The 19,727-nt window shown below is 36.2% G+C and overlaps 3 protein-coding genes across 3 annotated transcripts; 1 reads left to right on the top strand and 2 right to left on the bottom strand.

The window, feature by feature from the left end:
* Positions 1 to 25: 25 nt before the first annotated feature.
* REA1 (AAA family ATPase midasin) lies at positions 26 to 14,827 on the bottom strand (the record flags this gene model as incomplete). Its single annotated transcript, XM_003955675.1, has 1 exon — positions 26 to 14,827. The coding sequence occupies one exon, from the start codon at positions 14,825 to 14,827 to the stop codon at positions 26 to 28; it is 14,802 nt and encodes a 4,933-aa protein (XP_003955724.1).
* A 353-nt stretch (positions 14,828 to 15,180) lies between these two features.
* REX3 (RNA exonuclease) lies at positions 15,181 to 16,374 on the top strand (the record flags this gene model as incomplete). The annotated part of the gene is made up of 1 exon (XM_003955676.1): positions 15,181 to 16,374. One exon carries the CDS (start codon positions 15,181 to 15,183, stop codon positions 16,372 to 16,374), a length of 1,194 nt encoding a protein of 397 aa, XP_003955725.1.
* Positions 16,375 to 17,605: 1,231 nt separating this feature from the next.
* KAFR0B02950 (uncharacterized protein) lies at positions 17,606 to 19,063 on the bottom strand (the record flags this gene model as incomplete). Its single annotated transcript, XM_003955677.1, has 1 exon — positions 17,606 to 19,063. One exon carries the CDS (start codon positions 19,061 to 19,063, stop codon positions 17,606 to 17,608), a length of 1,458 nt encoding a protein of 485 aa, XP_003955726.1.
* Between the last annotated feature and the right edge of the window lie 664 nt (positions 19,064 to 19,727).

The following is a 19,727-nucleotide window of genomic DNA, read 5'->3' on the forward strand; positions in this document are numbered from 1 at the left end:
CTGCAGACAGTGGTTCTTGTTGTCATCAGGACGATGCCAAGTCTGTAAAATATTGACGTAAGATTAATGACAGCATTTCTGGTAATTCACTGATGTCGTGAACAACCACATAAAACTCGAATGGGAAGCTGTCCAAATATTTGTTGATCTTCAACTGTTGATTACCATATTGGTCTGGAACGTAGGTAACTTGATTCATGTCCATGATTGACTCATTGGAACTGATACCGTCAATGATAACAAACACCAACATAATTTTCTTCTCTCTTGCTCTACGTACTAATCTTTTTATCGTTTCATGGTTTTCACAAATACCATCGGAAATAATTATTTCTAGCTGCCATTGATCTGAGTTATTGTTGCCCAATAAACGACCACGTTCGAAAATCTTTATGGATTCTGCGACAAGTCTTTCAACATCAGTCTTTGTATCTTTGAAATCAAACCATTGGAAAGCTTTGGCGCCAGATTCATTACTGAATTGTTGATCAAACTTATGAACCTCTCGAAAGTGTTCACCAAATTTCACAATAGATAAACCGCCGGATTCTAATTGAGATAGTGTCTTAGATACCAAACATAAACTATCAAACGCCAGTTTGACACATTTAGATTCACTCATTGATTTGGAGTTATCTAATGCAATCATGATTTGGTATTGCCTTTTACTTGGTTTAGTTCTTCTTAACCAAATTTTATCCTTACGGAATTGAGATGCAATGTAAGGAATTATACGCTTCATGTTTAATCTCTTACCAGTCTTGTAATCACCTCTTAACTTTGTAGCTAGGGTTGGCTCTAAAATCAACCTTAATTGTTCACCTAGTCTCGATACCAAATCAGCTGTAGAAATTTCACTCTTGCGCCAAATGTCACGAGATTCTTCAATAGTTCTTGTCGGTGCCTCTTCATTAATTTCGTTTTCCTTGGCATCTAGGTCAATCTTATCCATCAATTCGTCCAGTTCATCTTCGTAAGCATTGTTCTTGAGAGTATTATTGTTGTTTGGATCTAGCAAATCCTCTTCAGTTTCCCTTCCGACACCAGCAAAGACACCTTTATTCAAATTATTTTGGCCAGCGTTGTCTGCTTCAGAAGTCTCTTCAAGTTCATTTTCCTTCTCTTCAACTACGCTTTCTTCATCAACCATTTCATAATCTTCCTTTTCATTAAGATCTTTATCATTCATTCGATCTTCGTCGTCATCAATGGCCATATCTTCATCAACAGTTTGTAGCTGTTCCTTGGAAGCAGCACCTAGGGCCTGTGTATCGTTTTCTGTGTTAGCTCCTTCGGCATGTTCAAATTCATCTGGTCTCTGGCTAGCAAGTGGTTCTTGGGTCTTCTCATCCTCATTATTAGTAGCTTCCTTAATTTCTTGTCTACGTCTATGATATTCTTTCAAACTATCACCCAATTGTTTCAGGGCCTCTTTGGCTTCTTGCCTTGAACTTTCGTTGGTGTCTTGCTCGTCATTGTTTTCCTTATCATCTTGGTAAGTATTCATTGTCTCACCTGATGCACCAATATCCTCCTGTTCTTCAACGTCCTTAGCATCGGCACCCTCGCCCTTCGAACCTGATTGCTGCTGAGTAGCCGCATCAGTATCAACATTTTCTTCGTCAATACCGTTACCTATACCAGCTAGACCTTCAGCATTGTTCTCTTGGTCTTCATCAGCCTTCTGGTGTTCATCGAATTTACCCTCGTCTAATTCTTCTTCGGAATCGTTGGTATTTTCCATATCATGATCTTCGTTTTCTGTCACGTCATCAGGGTTCATTTCTTGGTCTTCCATATCATTAGAATTTTCGTCTTGGTCCATTTCTAGGCCTTCTTGTTCTGTCATTTCTTCAGACTCCATGTCTTCGTTTTGTTGTTCAACGTCTGAGATATCATTAGCTTCAGTATTATCCAAATTATCATCAGATTCATCGGGGCTTTCATTGTCTTCAATGTTCTCAGACCCGTTCTCCTCTTCATCGTCTTCACTTCCCCCATCCAAATCCATAACATCTGGAAGATCCATGGTTTCAGTTTCTGGAACATTTGTATCTAACTCTTGGCCTTCATCATCTGCCCTGACTTCATCTTCTTGTTCACCAACATCATTTTCTTCATCAGCTGAATTCTGATCCTCTTGATCCTCTTGATCTTCCCCTTGCTCTTCTGGTCCATCAGGAGCATTAGATTCTTCATTTGTACCTTCTTGATCCTTTTCTTTATTTAAATCATCGTCGTCATTCTTATTTTCAGAAGCTTGTATGTCTTCATCGTCATTTTTAGAGTCAAGGTTTTTATCAGAATTCTTTTCCTTGCTGTCATCTTCAGCTTCTTCATTCCACATTTTTTCATCAATTGCGTTGGGATCGTCGTCATCAATGTTGTCAATTTGTTTATCTAGTTCATCTTCGTCATCGAGCTCATCGTCATCATCCTTATCTTCTTGATCCGACGCTTCCTCCATTTCACCAGCCATGTCACCCTCCATCTCGACAGCATCATCCTTTTCATCTTCTTCATCAAATTCGTCCTTTTCTTTTTGATCTTTATTAGCAGTTTGAGCATCTTCTGTCAAATCTTCATCTTGCTCGATGTCTTTAGAATTATTCTGTGCACCTTCACCATCACCTAGACCTGTACCCTCATGGAGATTATTGTCTTCAACTTCTTCACTTGGTGGCTCAGGTGAGCAAAGACCATTTTTAGCCAAATTCAATAATATATTGGACAAAATGTAGGTACCATGACTTGTAGTTACATAATAACTTCTGACCTTCTCTAAAATACAGCGCGTTGTCATGAAATATTTATTGATTACTGGAAGAGTAAATGTCACAATAGCTCTGACGAAATCGGCCTTACTCGAAGAAATGTCATTTTCATCGAGAAGTTGGCTAGCTGCCTCCAGATTTTTCAACACTGAGGAACTTGTCAAGATTTTAACGTACTTCATCAATTGTTTAGATGTAGTTTGTAACCACTTGTCTTCAGATTCCTCGACAGATTCGTAACCTAATTCCATCAACTTTTGGAATGAGAGAACAACCGAAGTGTAAACCTTACGGAATGCTTGATCAATATCTTGCAGTTTTACCTCTTCTAATTGATTGGTAAAGTCTGTATTGGAAATGTTGTGATCGTATATCCACTTGAGTAGTGTGTCATATACGAAGAAAGTATTTGGGGCCCTTCTCTCATTTAGTTTAGCTATGAAGTTAATCATGAAATTTTCGAATTCAGAGACCAGGAAGCTAGCATTAGAGTCCAGAGTTTTAACGTTAGTCATCTTGCTATGGAATGAATTCAATGTTTGTTTAGCCTCTAACAGGTACGTAGTATCAATTTGTTCAGCTGATGACGTTTCTATTATGGCTAATGTATGTAATGCATAGTTGATTAATTCTGGCAACCACCCACAGAAATGCTTCAATTTATTAACAGAAAAGTTCAACGAAAATGGTTTTATGAATCCCTTGGAGCAGCAAAGGTTTTCGAGGCTTCCACGAAGTTCTTTTATACTGTAATACGATTGCGATAATTCGTACAATGGAGCTCTGGTTGTGATTAAAGAAAAGACCAGGTTTTCTGCTATTGCCATACCTCTTTCTATTGTAAGGACAGGGATATCCTCAGCAGGATTTCCAGCGGAGGCTCTAAGACGAGGTAATAACTCCAAGAGCTTGAAAAAGTAGAGATCAGAACCCTGCAAACTTGACAGACTGAATGAAACAGAGTTGGTTAGGATAGACGAAGTGGTGCTTTGAACCTTACGTATATCTTCTCTAAAGTTGGTTTTTAGACCAATTCTTTTCAATTCTTTTAGAGCATCACTTAATAGCTTACTTTTCTGAGTCCGCAATGAGGCCAATAGTTTTTTCTTGTCTTTACTGTAAACATTTGGAGTTTCATCACGTAGTCTGTCAGCTTCTCTTCCAAACTCCTTTGCCAGAACTTCCAAACTTGGGTATTTTTGGTTAGATAGTTTAGTCATATAAACGTTCATATTGCTTTCTACGATATCAACGTTTTGTAGCACACTACTTCTGGAATCCCAACCAGGAATAGCTATAACCATTTCTTTAGCGGCAGCTAGATCAAACTCAGGGAAGGAACCGAGACCTAAAGGTTGTAAAACTACTTTCTGACCTGGAATAAAAGATAGACCACCTTCAATCAAAGGTTGCACAGCGGTAGATAGAACATCCCTGTATTTACGGACGATCTTGTACAAGCTGTTATGAGAACGACGAGAGCTCTCCTTCAAGGCGTCAATATTCACATCCTTCCAACTTGCTAACAAAATAACCTCTGACATCTCCTTATCTAACGCCTTACGACCATTCTTCAGAGTCTCTAAAATGAGAGGCTTGAACTGTCCGTAAAATGATATCACATTATTTAAAATATGTGCAACCGCAGATTGTGACAAGTTCAGCAACTGAAGGTGCTTGGAAAAAGCTTCAACAAGTTCTAAACGGCTGACAAACTCACCATATGTGCTTTTACTGAAAAAGATATTCAAAGAAGACACCAATTGAGTATTGTTTTCTATCAAAATAGTATCCGGCTTTGCAGCATTGGCAGCAATAATTGTTTCATACAAGTAAAACCACCATTTTCCAGTTTTTTGTTTGAGTTTTTCATCTTCACTATTAAATAATCCGTTCCATGTGTGTAACTCTAACCTTCTCCAAGACACTATCAGATCTGTAATGTCTCTAATACAATTTCCTAAGGACACTTGAGAAGAAGCATATCTTTCCCATTCTGCCATAAATGTATATACTTGCTCCAATTTCTGTAATTGCTTGTAAATGGGGGTACTAGCTGGATATTCTAAAAACTCCTCGCAGATTCTGCTCAATTCGTTTAAAGTTGCATGCTCAGGCCATTCATTGAGATAACCGTAGACAATTTTCCAAATGGAGTCGATAACACTGGCAGCTTTTTGTGATTCAAACACAGAAGAGTCTCTGTAGAAATCTAATTTCTTCATGTCGGGATTTTGCTCGAATGAAGCAATTTCATTGGATAAAATGTTTAATACTGCAGTTAGATGAGAGTTGTCCAACTTATGAGACTTGAACTTCTTTGATTCTGAGACCAGCAAATTTGCAATCTTGGAGCCTTTTTTCAAGATATCGGTAAAGTCATCTTGTGCCTCATCGTTAAATGTATCTGTGTACTGTCTACTGATAGCGTAGTACATTAGATGCATTTCTGATTCTGGATCACTACTAGCATGTTCATCAAAATCTAATGATTCCTCATAATCAGGGAATAGTTCCCTCAAGCCAGCTTCAAAATCATCATTAGTTCCTTCATATTTGAAGGTCCTTTCTTGTGATTCAGACTCCTTTTCCGCCCTCATACGCCTTATCGACCATCTGGAATACAATGATTGTAGGGTTGCATCGAAGCATGGTAGCAATGAAATATCATTTTTATGAGCTTTGAAAAGTTGCATAAAGAATAATAAAATATTTTCTGTTGACGTATTGTCTACCTTCGCTTTCTTGCTGTATTCAATCAACTCGTTGAAACATTCATTTATTAGCTCGGTTGATGAAAGGATCAATGGATTAATGGACCACAATGACGAAATGTCAGTTTCCTTTAGCATTTCGGTTTTCGATTGCTTGAGAAGCTCAAAACCAAATTTTACACTTAAGACATATCCTGCAAAAATATCATTTAGATCAGCAAAAAACATATGAGCACCTTCTAAGCGTCTTAAAAAGTTGGATGTATTCTGTTGAAACATGTCAAAGCGGCCTTCTGTCATCCTATTCCAGGTATCAGTGGCGCTCAATAGACTAAACACTTGATCCTTGGAAACTGTAGAAACTAAAAATGCTGACCATTCATCAAAGAGACTGTCAACTGATTCATCAGGTCTGTATATCTTTGGTTTGGCAGGCGCATCTGTTGCATGAACTGTTTTAATAAATCTTTCAGTGAACATATTCTGATCTCCATTAATAACTTCTCGGATTGCGATCCAGGTATTAGCTAACTCATCAGAATATGTCTTTTGTTTCGAAAAGATGTCGTGTATGACATAGTCATGAAGAGCAGGGTCATATGGTACATCCGGAGCATACAGTGTAATCAATGATACCCCAAACAAAATCCATGCCTTACCTAAGGAGGCCATTGATTGAACATCAGAACAAAGCTCAATAGCAGGTAATAAATAGTTCTGGAATACTTCTGAGAAGTAGGATTCAGTACTTTCTAGTACGATTGATCTCACTTTTTCTAATGGAATAACATCTATATCCAGCTTAGTATGAATGCTGACAATGCGATTTATCCACTTCATCAAGATTGATCCTGATACAGCAGATTGATCATTCAAGATGAATTTTGAAGATTTAATAGTTGAGGATAGGAGCAGCTTGGCATCAAGAAGAGTCTGCTGAATGTGACCACCTGAAAAATCGCCAAATTGGTTTGACTTAGAAATAATACTCTCAAAATATTGAGAGGTAAATAAAGATGTTACAAAAGATTGGTACGCACCATCAGATTCCACCCAAAGTAGATCAAAGATAGGTGGATAAACATGCTCCTCATTGGAATATTTGATCATTTGACGTGTAGACATAGATGACAAAGCACCGAGACCAATAAACAAATCTTGAGGAACATCACGACTATGATATAGAAGTCTCAATAAATTGTCAAATTCCTTCATAAAAAAATGTTTTCTCTTCCTTAAAAATTTGGAAGAGATTGTTTGCAGCTCATCTATACCTTTTTCAAGAGTAGAAATTATGTCCCTATTAACATTACTCTCATCTTTTAGCGTATCATCAAAAATTGTTCTAAAAAATTCGGTTAATGTAGCGATAGAAGCATATGATTCTGCGAACTGGCATTTTCTCACCTTATCAAATTTGTCACTTAGGGCTGCTACTTCTGTCAAAACATTCCAAGCATGTCTAGTAGATGGATATTTCCCTCTGAATGCTTCCCACAAAAGGGTGATGGATTGACCGCGCTGTAGACGTAAAGTATCTTCAAATGCCCTGCAGATTTCGGAAAATTCTGTGACTTGTAAACCTTCGGAGCGGGCAATGTTGCACCACTCCTCAAAAAGTTCCTTATAAACTCTTAGACGAGCCTCGTCTTTCAAGGAAGCCGTCTCCAGAGCACTTTCGATCACAGTAAGCAAATTCCAAAATTCTTGATATGTCTTTGTCTGTTCGAAAAGAGGAATGTTACTAAAAGAGTATAGCAACTGGTCAACCAATTTACATAAGAAACTGAATATTGGAATCCTTGGTACTAACTTAACTTGACGACCATTCGTTGCGGCTGCAGAGAGCTCTATGTAAGATAGTTCAGTTAATTTCCCTTGAAGTGAACGCAAATTGATTTGCTTCAAAGTATCAATAGAATTCAATAACACACGTGCTGAAGCAAAAAGATATAATGGCTCTGGGGAACAAATATTTTTTGAGATTTTTTCGATCATTGGCAAGACGTAAACATTTAATAAGGGAAATAACGGTTGTGTACTGAGATTATCCTGCGCTTTATCGATAATAGAATAAATATTTGACTCTGAAACTAAGCTGATATCGTTGATTCGATGCACAATCTTGTTTTCCACTAAGAAATTTAGGATTTCGTTCATATGTTCTAAAAGTGCAGTCTGCTCAAAACTGCGATTATTTGAGATATTAGTAACCCACTGTTGTACTTCACTCAGCTCATTAATTGGTAAAATACCCAGCAATGATTCAACAGAGATGCTGCCTCTTGAGTTGAGGATGACATCATGAATTTTAGAAAATGATTGAAAAGCTGATATATGAGCAGGAATGAAGTTTTTTAATGGACGCTTTTCTTTCAAATTGTTCAAGTGTAGACTACCAAAATATTGGTCAATTTCCGCACGTCCTCTGGTTTCCTTGTTGCACTTATAGCCTAAAGACAAAGCATCGAAACTGGAAGCTCTTTCTTTTAGATTATCAACAAAGACCTCGATACCTCTGTTTCTCATTGCTCTTGAAAGTTCGCCGTATTTAGGATCCATAGTTAAAAAAAGTCTGAAGTTTGGGTGAGGTTTTAATATACGCGGCTCTCCATTTTCTTGACTACATTCATTTATCAGCAATGTACCGTTGGTTTCCAAAAGAGAATTCAATCTATCCAGGACAGACGGGGAACAAAGATTGGCATTATCCAAGACTAACCAGTGACCTTGTTCAACTGCCTTTACAAGCATACCATTAAACCATTCAAACTTAACTGAGACGTCGGTTTCAACGATTTTGGAGAGCGCGACGATTTCTGAAGCTATTTTAGAAAGACATGCATTATCTTGCAGAGTAGAATAAAATTGCTGGAATGCCATTTCGAAGAGCGAGTAGGTTTTAGCAGTGATTATATTCTGATTAATGAATTGGAGGAGCTCCAGCCCAATAGTCAATACATCATAATGTTGCCCATGTTCCATTAACTTTTTAGTTAAAATTTCTCTCAATAATGGTTTTAATTCATCGATGATAAAGGAGATTTTCCTTACCATGTCTACTTGCTCATAACCACCAATAATATCCATACTGTCAACATCGCTATTCATAGAAAAGATACTCACTTTTTGGCCAACAATTGAAGCCAAATACGTTACAATAGAAGTTTTACCAGAGTTGCTGGGACCCACCAGAATTAAAGGCCAGTTATTGTTGATACACCTTAAGGCTGATTCATAGACAGAGATGTTACACTCAAGTGGGATCAGTCTGTCTGTCGTGGAAAAATGGTATAAAGGGTTCCTTGCAGAAATTTCTCTGTTGAATTGGACATAATCAGCGGTAATGCTGTGATAGTTCTCGTTTTTCTGATAAGCACCAAAAATAGCATTAATAATTGACTCCGCTTGGTCCTTATCTTTTTCTGTACGGAATCTTTGCTTTACAATAATATCAACGAAGTCTAAAACATCCATCTCACTAGATATAGATGCTTTAGTAAGTAATTTCAACCATCTTAAAGCATCTCTTAAATTGAATTCCCATGGAGCACCTAGAGTACCCCACTTCTTTTTCTTTGAAACCTCCTCTTCTAAGACGGACATTATCTGAATCATTTTACCGGACAGTTCGGCTTCCATATTTGGGTATAGATGTTGTGAGATAAGAAGAAGATCCTCCGTTTTCAACATGTCAACATACACAACAGTAAAACGGTTAACAAAAGATTTTGGCAGACCTTTTCTACCACCACCCTGGTATTGAGGATTTTGGGCGGCAAAAACTAAGAAATTTGGATGACAGGCAAAAGATCTATCCAACTCAGGAATATAAGCTTCTCCACGATGATCAAGACATGCATTCAGACCTTCTAAGACGGATTGTGATGCTAAATTCATTTCATCTAGTAAAACCCAGTGACCCTGCTGCATTGCTCTCAAAAATGGCGCATCTTGCCAGACAAATTCTCCACTCTTTTCACCTGGAACATCTGAACCGAAAAGATCAATCAGGTCAGTTTGTTCTGACAGATTAATACGAGTCAAGGAATTACCTGTTAGTTCTGCTAAGGCAGTAATTAAACTGGTTTTACCAACACCAGGGCTACCTTCAAGTAACACAGGTTTATGAACTTGCAGTGCTCTTACAACTCTCATCAGGTTGGAAGATGTGGTTGGAGCTCTCATGTTGAAGGAAGCAGCCTGACCATTTTTGTTATATCTGCTCAACTTGAAAGGACCGATTTGAATAGAATTTTCAACAACTTCCAGAGCAAACTCGCTTTGAATGGATGGAGTTAGATCCTGGCAGGCGAACTTGGATAGCTGCTTTATGCATTCCCTCTTGAGTTTGTTCAAGTTTTCCTCATCTTCTGCTAGATATGCGGTATTATTAGTCCCCAAAGTATCAACAAAAACCATAGAAGCACCATGAACTAGTAACGTGTATTCATTGCTTGTGCCATCATATGTACTGTTGACAAATTCTACCCATGCCAAAATATCACGTAACGAAATAATACCATTTGTAGCGTCACCACCACCAAATTTCTTACCGAACCATTCAGAAAATGAGACTATAGCTTTTTCTAAATGTTTGAGTTCCGTTTTTAATCTGGATTGCACAATCAAACTTACATCGTTAAAATTTTCCATGGATGGCACCCAAATCTCAGTAAATCTATTCCTTAATGCAGGCGATAATTCCTTCTTACCGTAATCACCACCTGGGTTCATTGTGGCAAGAAATTGGAAACCAGGTTCTGCGCAAATCAAACTATCAGATGTACCCTTTTCGGCTAATAATAGACTTCTTTCCGGTTCTAACACACTATTTAGTCTTTCTAAAACAGAGTCATCGGCAAGGGAAATTTCATCTAATAAGAAAAGATTACCTGTTTTTAGAGCATGGATTAAAGGACCGTCGCACCACTCAAAGAGAGCGTTCATATTATCCTGTAGTGTCTTGACAGATGAGAGATCTTCCGTACTTATAGCAGACTTGTCAAAATTTTTAAATTTCTCTAAGAGAGTATTTAAATCTTTTTCATGATGTTCCTGTAAAAGATCTTGTAAAAGATGTATTAATTTCGTTTGAACCTCTGCTTTGTTACGTACAGGTCTTTGTGCACCCAGAATATCGCCTGTTTCCGTATTTTGGTGGGCATTCAGAGTAATTAGTTGTTTTCCAAGGAATGACGCTAGCAACTGGCAAATAGTTGTCTTACCACAACCGGTTTCACCTACTAATAGAACTGGCTCATTATTTTTCAAACAGGAGGATACTAACACTGCTAAACGACGAAGGCCCTTCGTCCATATCACAGAATCCTGTGATTCTAATTCTTTATCTTCCAGGCTAGCATAATAAGTATCCATGTCTAATTTGACCTTCATCACTTTTTCTAACACTCTTTTTACTGTAATTTTTTCCTGAGGATTCCTACACCTTTCCGCCAATAGCATATAACCATTACTAGCAAGCTGTTCATACCCAACGGCATCTCTTAAGGCCCAACGGAAAAGATCACGCAACGTAGCAAAACTATTCTTCTTCTCAAATATCCTTGACGCGGATCTTTCTATAGACAATTGGCGATATACCTCAACAATTTTCTTGGCATATGTAGGAGCAATTTGACAACGTTCACGTAAAATAATTTCTAATTCATCCTGTGGGATATCGTCAAAATGCAACTCCAAGAAACGATTTCTAAAGGCCCTTGAAAGCACTTTACGACCACCATATAAACCAGGTGGATTTTGTGTGGCAAAAAGCATGAAATTTGGATGTGGATGAACGACTTCCTGGGTTTCTGGGATAAACAATTCTCTGTTATCATCCAATAGCCTATTTAAAGCTTCTAAAACGTCGGTAGGAGCCAAATTCAATTCATCAAGCACAATCCAATAACCTTTCCTTAAAGCCTCTACTAGGACACCCTCTCTAAAGCATAGTTTCCCGGTATCATCTGCCACGTACGTTCCTAAATATTCTTGTAAGTCGGTATGCTCATGATTGTTAATACGAACAAACTTATGGCCAGTGATATCAGCGAGGTACTTAATCATACTAGTTTTACCAGCGGAAGTTGGACCTTGGATCAAAATAGGAAAACGCTTACTGAAGGTTGCTCTTACGAGATTTAACATATTTTTTTCAACGAATGGAGTAATGATATAATGGGGTTGAGCTATTAGTTGTTCATGCCCCTTTTCCATCCAATAATGTTTGAACTGAACATAATCAAGTCCAGGAGATGGAGGAACTTGCGATAGTACAGATCTTGCGTTTTTTAATCTACCTAATGTGTATTCTTCAATAATAGGTAATAAAAGCTTTTCTGACGTTTGATCTAATAAAGTTAAAAAACTCATGCAAAACCCATCATAAAGGGCACGGCGTAGTCCATAGATATGTACTATGTCACAGGCATAAAGAAGAGTCCGAGTCAACGTACGAATACTAAAATGTGCCTTTTGATTAGAGCCATCCACTATTTGGCTATTTTCCGAAAGTTTTTTCGCTTTCAAGTATAATTCAGCAATATCATTTCCAACCCATTCATCGCTGACGCTAAATTTGCCAATATATTTATCTATTATGGATAATAAATCGGTGATGTCTCTATCAGGAGAGTTGACATATATTTCTGTAAATCTTGACCTTATACCGGAGGGTAAATCACGTTTACCAACATCAGTTGCTGGGTTCATACATGCGAAAATCCTGAAATCAGGGTGAGCCTTAATTGGTTCAGCATCACCCTTTTCGGAAAGGAGAATACTTCTTGAATCGCTTTCTGTCAAGAGATCAGATATATTTTCTAATGTGTCTGCAGATGCTAAGTTAACTTCATCTAACAATAACCACTCCCCGTTTCTGACTGCCTTTACCAACGAACCTTCGACAAAATTGAAAATAAACGCATTTTCAATGGAGGCAGACTGTAATTCAAACTTTTCAACCATAGCATGAAATTCTTCCCATTGACCTAGTAATACTTTTTTCTCGTCCAAATTCAATCTTCTTTTTTTTTCTTTTGCTTGATCTTGAACGTCCGCCATAGACTCTTTGTTTAGCAAAGTTTGAGCCATTTTATAAGCCTCTGTCCATAATTTAACTACATTTTTCCATTGATTTTTATTGAAGCATTTGTGCAACATTTTGTAAAACTTCTCATTCTTTTTCAATGAAAATGTCACAGCAAAGAGTGTTTCAAATGTTTCCTGGACTGGTACAGCTACTGTCTTAGAATTCACGGGCTTGTAACCACCAAGCAAATCACCAGCTTCAGTTTGTTGGGAGACATTAATCACAGTTAATTTTTTATTCATGAGTTTGGCAACTTGCTGGACAACAGTAGTTTTACCAGTACCGGTTTCACCAACTAGAAGAACGGGCTCTGTCATTTGGACAGCAACCGCAATTTGTTCCATTAATCTTAAAGAATGATTTGTTGTTGCAAAAGATGTAGAATTTACTGATTTTCTTTGGATCGATAAAGGAGATCTCTGAAGCGTTGCTCTACCAATCTTGAGATTGTCATCAAGCTCTTCCAGTTGTGGCACATGTTTATCTATGAAAAGTGAGATTCTTGACTCTGCAATTTCAAGAGATTCACCAATGCTATATATTAGTGGTTGAAGGGCTTTGAATTCAGAAATTGCAGCAGTGAAACAATCGGCAGCCTCTGCAAAAATAGAATCATATATCGATGATTCGATCAACTGGTCCGGTTTTATAATGTTATTATTGGTAAAAAGTGCTTGCAGGCGGTTACATAGTTTCATTAAGTCTCTGGTCGAGACTATTCTTGCGTGGGCACCTCTATTTAAGGAGATAAACCTGGGGTCACCATAAATAGCCTTTACTCCCTCATATGAACGTATAAGTTTTGGAATCAATTGCGATAAGACTGGGTATCTTTGGCACAATATTTCCTTCAAATCATCAATGGTTGGTTCAATTAGATGAATAGCACTCCAAATTCTCAAACCAATAATATTTAGATTGAAGTTATTTTCCTCTTTATTTTCTTTGATTGTATCTTCACTTAGTCTGACAGTTGAAATTAACTGGAAGCCATTAGCTGCCTTCACAGTTTCGCCCCTTGATGGTATCGTCATTTCACGCTTCTCTAAAAGAGAAAGTAAAATGGACAAAACTTCTGTTGGGGCTTTATCAATATCTTCAATGAGCACCCATCTTCCCTCTTTTACGGCAGTGGTCAAAACACCAGACCTCCATTCAAAAGTACCTGGTTTCTCACCTGACGTATAAGTACCAAGGAGTAATTTAGCGTCCGTTTGTTCACCTAAATGGATTTTTACTATTGAATCATGGCATTGCATATACTTACTTAACTCGTTTATGATGAACGTTTTGCCTGAGCCAGCCTGTCCGACCAACATTACTGGTTCTGAATTTTGAACTTTTCTTGCTAAGAGACGTAATGTTGCAATAGTTTTCTCTGTAGGGACAAAAGTTAGTGGGTATTGTTTGATGTCTCTAATAGAATTGCCTCTTGGTACTAAGACGCCACAAATGGACACAACTCTATCATTTAATTCAGTAGGCTCAATTAAAAAGTATTTTTTATTTGGTAAAAGTTCATGAACCTCAGGGACTTCTGGTAATCTTGTAAAATTTGAAAATCTCTTAGCTTCGTTAATTTCTAAAAATTTATAATTGATGTTATTATCCAATTCATATGTACCTATTAAAGTGCCATCAGATGTGATATGAATGTCAAACATGCTGGTCAATGCAGCTTCACCAGCATCTAAGAAAATGCCAAGGACTTTTAGTGCAATAAATTTTGTTAATTCAGACGGTTGGCTGCTAGAAATTAGTTTGTATAAAACGTCAGGTTTGATGAAGGATTCGAATATATCTTTGTTATGATATAATAGTCTGAAATAAGATAATAAAATCGTGAAGATTTGGTTTTCATCTTGCGAGGATGGATTCTGTAATATTGTAACAAAATGATCATTTTCTCTTTCTAAGAATTCTTCAATTAATGATGTAGCTTTTGGATACATCGTAATAATCCTGGATGATGATTCAAGAACCTTAACAGATTCATTCTTGTCTAATTTTGTAGTCCAGTGCGCTAGTATCTCTAAAAATATTGTGTTATAGATGAATAAATATGCAGATGTATGCTTATCATTTAATGCTATTTGAGATAGCTTGATTAAATTTTCAGTTGCGGAAGAACTGAAATCAAATTCAAAATGGTGCTTTAATGCTTCAGAAGGGAAAGTAGAATTGAAAAGGTTGTATCTTTCCTTAATGGCTTCTAAATCTAAAATGACACGATCGTGTGACATATTTGGTTCAGATTATTTTGATATGAAAATAATGAGGGTCTAATAAGGAGATACAAAAATAGCTTTGAATGAATTTAGATATAGGAAAAAGGTTGATAATAATTTGAAGAATGTAAATCACTATTCCCCTCGGATACCACTAAGAATTAGCTGAATGGGTAGCTTTAATTTGAATATGTTAAGTACGTCTATAAAATTTTTTTACATTTTCATCTCATCTCATCGCTTAAAATTTTTATCGTAAGTAATGACTAAAACCATTTATTTTGATTAAGCTAAGAGACGGCTACAAGAGTTTGTGATGAGTTTGTTGAGCTGTTACTGACATCTCGATTGAGATAGAGAATAGAAACATGAGAAATATATTGAGACCTTTAGATCTCAAAGTACAACCTGTGCAGTTCCAGGAAAGGCACAAGGTTCTGGAAAAACTGTACAAGCAATTAGAAAGATGTAAAAAGAAAGCGACAAAGGATTCACTGATCAAACTGTCAACTAATTTGGAAGCGTCGGTGGCTAAGCGTAGCTCCTCTTCCCAAAGCTATAAATTCAACATGAGTGTTGTTCTTCGTGATTTGTTGAAGTATAAAGGAGATCTAAGCAAGATTACTATCGCGGGAAAGCTGTTAAGACCAACTAAAAAGGTAGAAGGTGCTACCAAAAGTAAAGATGATGTTATGAAAGCGTTAAGGTCGTTATTAGTTGATGTAGATCTGTTAAAGAAGCATGGGTACATAATGTCAGAACAAGAAACAACGGATGAAAATTCGGAACCAATTTACAGGGTATGTGCTAGATGTAACACGAAATTTGAACAGGATAAAATATTAGAAAAGACACTTTGTACCTACCATCCAATGAAGAAACAATACAATCGCGAAACAAAAATGTATGTTTATCCATGTTGTGGTGAGACCACATCCTCGACATCATTCTTAAGACTGGGATGTAAAAATTTCGAGTATCATGTGTTTAAGGGAGAAAAGTACTGTGATTTGAGGAAAATATCAGAATTTCTGACGACAGAAAAATTTGAAGGTAACGAAAATGTACTCTCTTTAGATTGTGAAATGGCGTTCACCACTATGGGGTTTGAAATGATCAGATTGACCATTATTGATTTCTTCACGTCCCAGATAATATTCAACGAAATAATCAAACCAATGGGAAAAGTTATTGATCTAAATTCTGACTTCAGTGGTGTTCATGTAATTCCAGGAGATTCTCTAACATTTAATGGGACTATGGAGAAGATACTTCGCCCTGACTTAATTAACAAGAACTCTATCTTGATTGGGCATGGCTTTGAAAATGATCTGAACGTGATGAGAATAATTCATAATAGGATTATTGACACGGCAATATTATATTCTAATGGCAGGCTCAAAATGTCCTTGAAAAACTTAACTTTCGAGGTCTTGAGTGAGAAAATTCAGACTGGAGAGCACGACAGTACAGAAGATGCTCTTGCTACGATGAACATAATAAAAAAGAAGCTTGGGATATCGCTGGACCAGATTAAGTGGGATGGTATTGAACAGAAGTAAAATGTGGGCATTTTGTAATATATTTAATATTCGGCATATAATATATATCATTTATAATCAATCTTCATAGCATTTAAACAATCAAATTTAATTCATAACACTTCTTTTATGGCTGGCAATTTACAGGCGACGTAAAGCCCTAAGTGAGGGACTGTGACGCTGAAGCGAGTGTGATGTTAGTGGTGAATTAATAAATAATGTTAATAATCTTCTCCTGATTAGCATATGAAACTATTTCGTATTGGTTCCTAGGTACAGAAAGATGTTTGATTTATATATATATATATGCGTGTATGTGTTTTGATTCGACTTTCTTTCTTTGGCGGGTTTCTTCTTTCATGTTTCTGGATATGCCATATCAACCTATGAAGGGGTAGTTATACTATTGAAGCTCAAATGATCATAAATATGCCGCTGGACTCTTTTAGCTATGTCTTCTTCCTGATTCGATGAAACGTTGAATTCTCAGTTGATTGTATTAATATTTAAAGCAACCACTGTGACTTCAATCCGAATTTGTTATATTTTTGACAGACAAGGCTCTCTTTTGACAAAAAAACAAACTAAATATTAAAAACTTAGCCTAGCAAAGATACGGCAAAAATTTTGAAAACTAAATCCAGTCAGGCATGATACTGAAATATTACGAATATCCTCTTCTTGTGATAATGATGCCTCTCACTATACTTTGATACAAAGATTCAAATACAACGGCAAGAAATGTTCATTGTCATACATATGAAGGAGCTGAGATGCTGCAACTTTTATTACCGCAAGGATACCATTATTAGGCATCAATTACATGAGGACATACGTTCCTATTACATCAAGCTCAAATATCTGATGATTATAATTTTGGGGATGTCACGTGATAGGTAATATCTGATATGGTCTGAATTTTTTTTCTAAAATCTGTTTACGGATTAGCGTCCGTAGACATTTGGTCAATTTGAAACAATACAGAGATGATCAGCAGTTCCCCTGCATAAGGATGAACCGTTTTACAAAGAGATTTAATTTGTTTTTTTTGGTATACTTAATGGATGAAGTATGATAGTTGGAACTTGTCAGCAATCAAAGAGGAAGCTTGTCTTCTTAACAGAACCATCACTTTATTTCATCTAATGAATATTTTTTTATGTCTCGTGTTCAACCCGCACGTGAAGTAATAATTGCATGCAAAATGGATACGACAATAATATTATTAAACTAATGGGTAAATAAATAATTTTTATATAAAATCGAGAGTTTTATGGTATTCTTTGACACCACAGAATGAATCTATCTTAATAGCAATCAGAATGAGCGCATTATTTTTGACACCTAATTTCCAACAAGAATTTTTCAAATATAATTTCAAACCAGGTGAATAGTTTAAATTTTGAATATTTGTAACGTCAATAACGTTTTCATTGAGAGCAGAATCATTGATCAATTGGCAAATGTTACGACAGGAAATATCATTAACTTTTAAATCCGAGATGTTTATGCATGCGGGTAAAATCAGATGTTCTCTAGTAGTCGAATCTTTTGAGTTGGAAATCTTGTATTTGAATTTATTCAAGTCGATATTGTTTCCTTTTAAAAGCTTCGTAAATTTTTCCTCAAATTGTATCAAAGAAGAACCTACAATATCAATGTGGATAATTTTATTAGCTTTATTAAAAATGATAGTATTTTCATTTGAATTTAATTGAAAGATTAGTTCTCTAGGGAAAGCGTCTATGTACGGTCTCATATACTTGACAATATTCCAGGTAATATTTTCTTTTTTCTTTGAAACTTTGAATCTTTTATTGATGTGCTCATTTTCATTTGTAGGGGAAGAAGAGGAAGACGAAGGAGTTGTGCAAACTTTTGCGTAAGAGTAATCTTCACAAGAGGTCCTATTAGTCACATTTTTTATACCATGGCTTCTATCGTCATCTATTTTCAATTGCAGACCACGGATGGCGACATCATTCAAATTTATGAGGATCTCTTCTTGAATTTCGTCATTTATCATCGGATTAAGATTAGTCATACAATTAATTAATCTTTGTTCCAAATTTAACAATCTGTAAAACTTACATTCTTTGAGTAGGGATTTTCTTTTCTCTGTAGATAGTTTCAAATCGTAACCATATAATAAGTTTAAGATATCTTGGAAATATTCCGATGATCTTTCAATATAAATCGGCAAAGATGAATTTGATTTCAATCTACCAATTCCATTTCTTTCGATTGTAGTAAAATAAGTGTTAGTTAATACGTAGAAATAGTTATTTGAATCACCTTGGTTTTGGAAAAGATGCTTTGGTATTTTGAATGATTTACCACCGATATTAACAAAATAGTAATCAATTTTTTTCAATGAATCTGACAATTTTAACAATTTATAATGGATAGCGTCTAGAAACACATTTAAAAATTCTAATTCGTCTTCTATGGTCAGACAATAGCCTTGCCAATAACGCAATATTGTTCTAAATGATCTTTCATCTCTATCGACATGAATAAAATCTGTCGATGGATCATTATTGAAATGATTAGTAAATAAATTTGGCGAATCAAAATTCAGTAATTTCCCTGACACTTTAAAATTTTCATTATTGATTTGAATATTATAGATTTTGGCTACCGGTAAAAAGTGAGATGATAATGGTATATCATTAGATTTTTCAGTTTCCATTGTAATTAGACATTCCATTCCATAAACGAGTTAAAAAGAGATAATACGGTGAGAGTGAGTGTAAAAAGTTATTTGATATTAGTATTGTTATAGGTATTAATGTTAACTTAATTGGTTTACTAGTTGCCTTTAGATATATAAATGTGACATCGAGTGTTGGAATTACTAATCATCACTTAGCATTGCCAATATCTCCAAGATTATTAATTACGAAAAAAACAAAGATGAAATCTACCGATGCCTGACGGAACGGCTATCAGACGGAAGGCAGAAAAAAGAAACTAGCCTTGCCCTAATATATATACACCACAACCCTAACATACGGGTCTAGCGCCATGTCTGCTTTTCAGACCGGAATTAATTGAATAATCTCCGTCTCACGTGATCACGGATATTTTCGATGCAAATTCAAAAAATATAAAACCATTTTTTTTTTCGGGTGACGACCATAAAAAAAAAAACAATTCATCTTTCCGCGAGAAAAATGGGACGACGATGATGTACCGATGATAATTTCCAACATAACAATAAAATTCACTTACTATTCATTTTATGCAAAAATGGTCAGCGTAGTTTTCACTTCTTATAAACCCCGCTGTTCGTTAAGTTCGCTTCGCTCTCTCGAGCGAGACTCTCGATGATGATAGTCAACAATATACAGCGAACAAAAACACAAACAATA

This window comes from Kazachstania africana, chromosome 2 (assembly GCF_000304475.1).
Source record: "Kazachstania africana CBS 2517 chromosome 2, complete genome".
NCBI classification, from domain to species: Eukaryota; Fungi; Ascomycota; class Saccharomycetes; order Saccharomycetales; family Saccharomycetaceae; genus Kazachstania; species Kazachstania africana.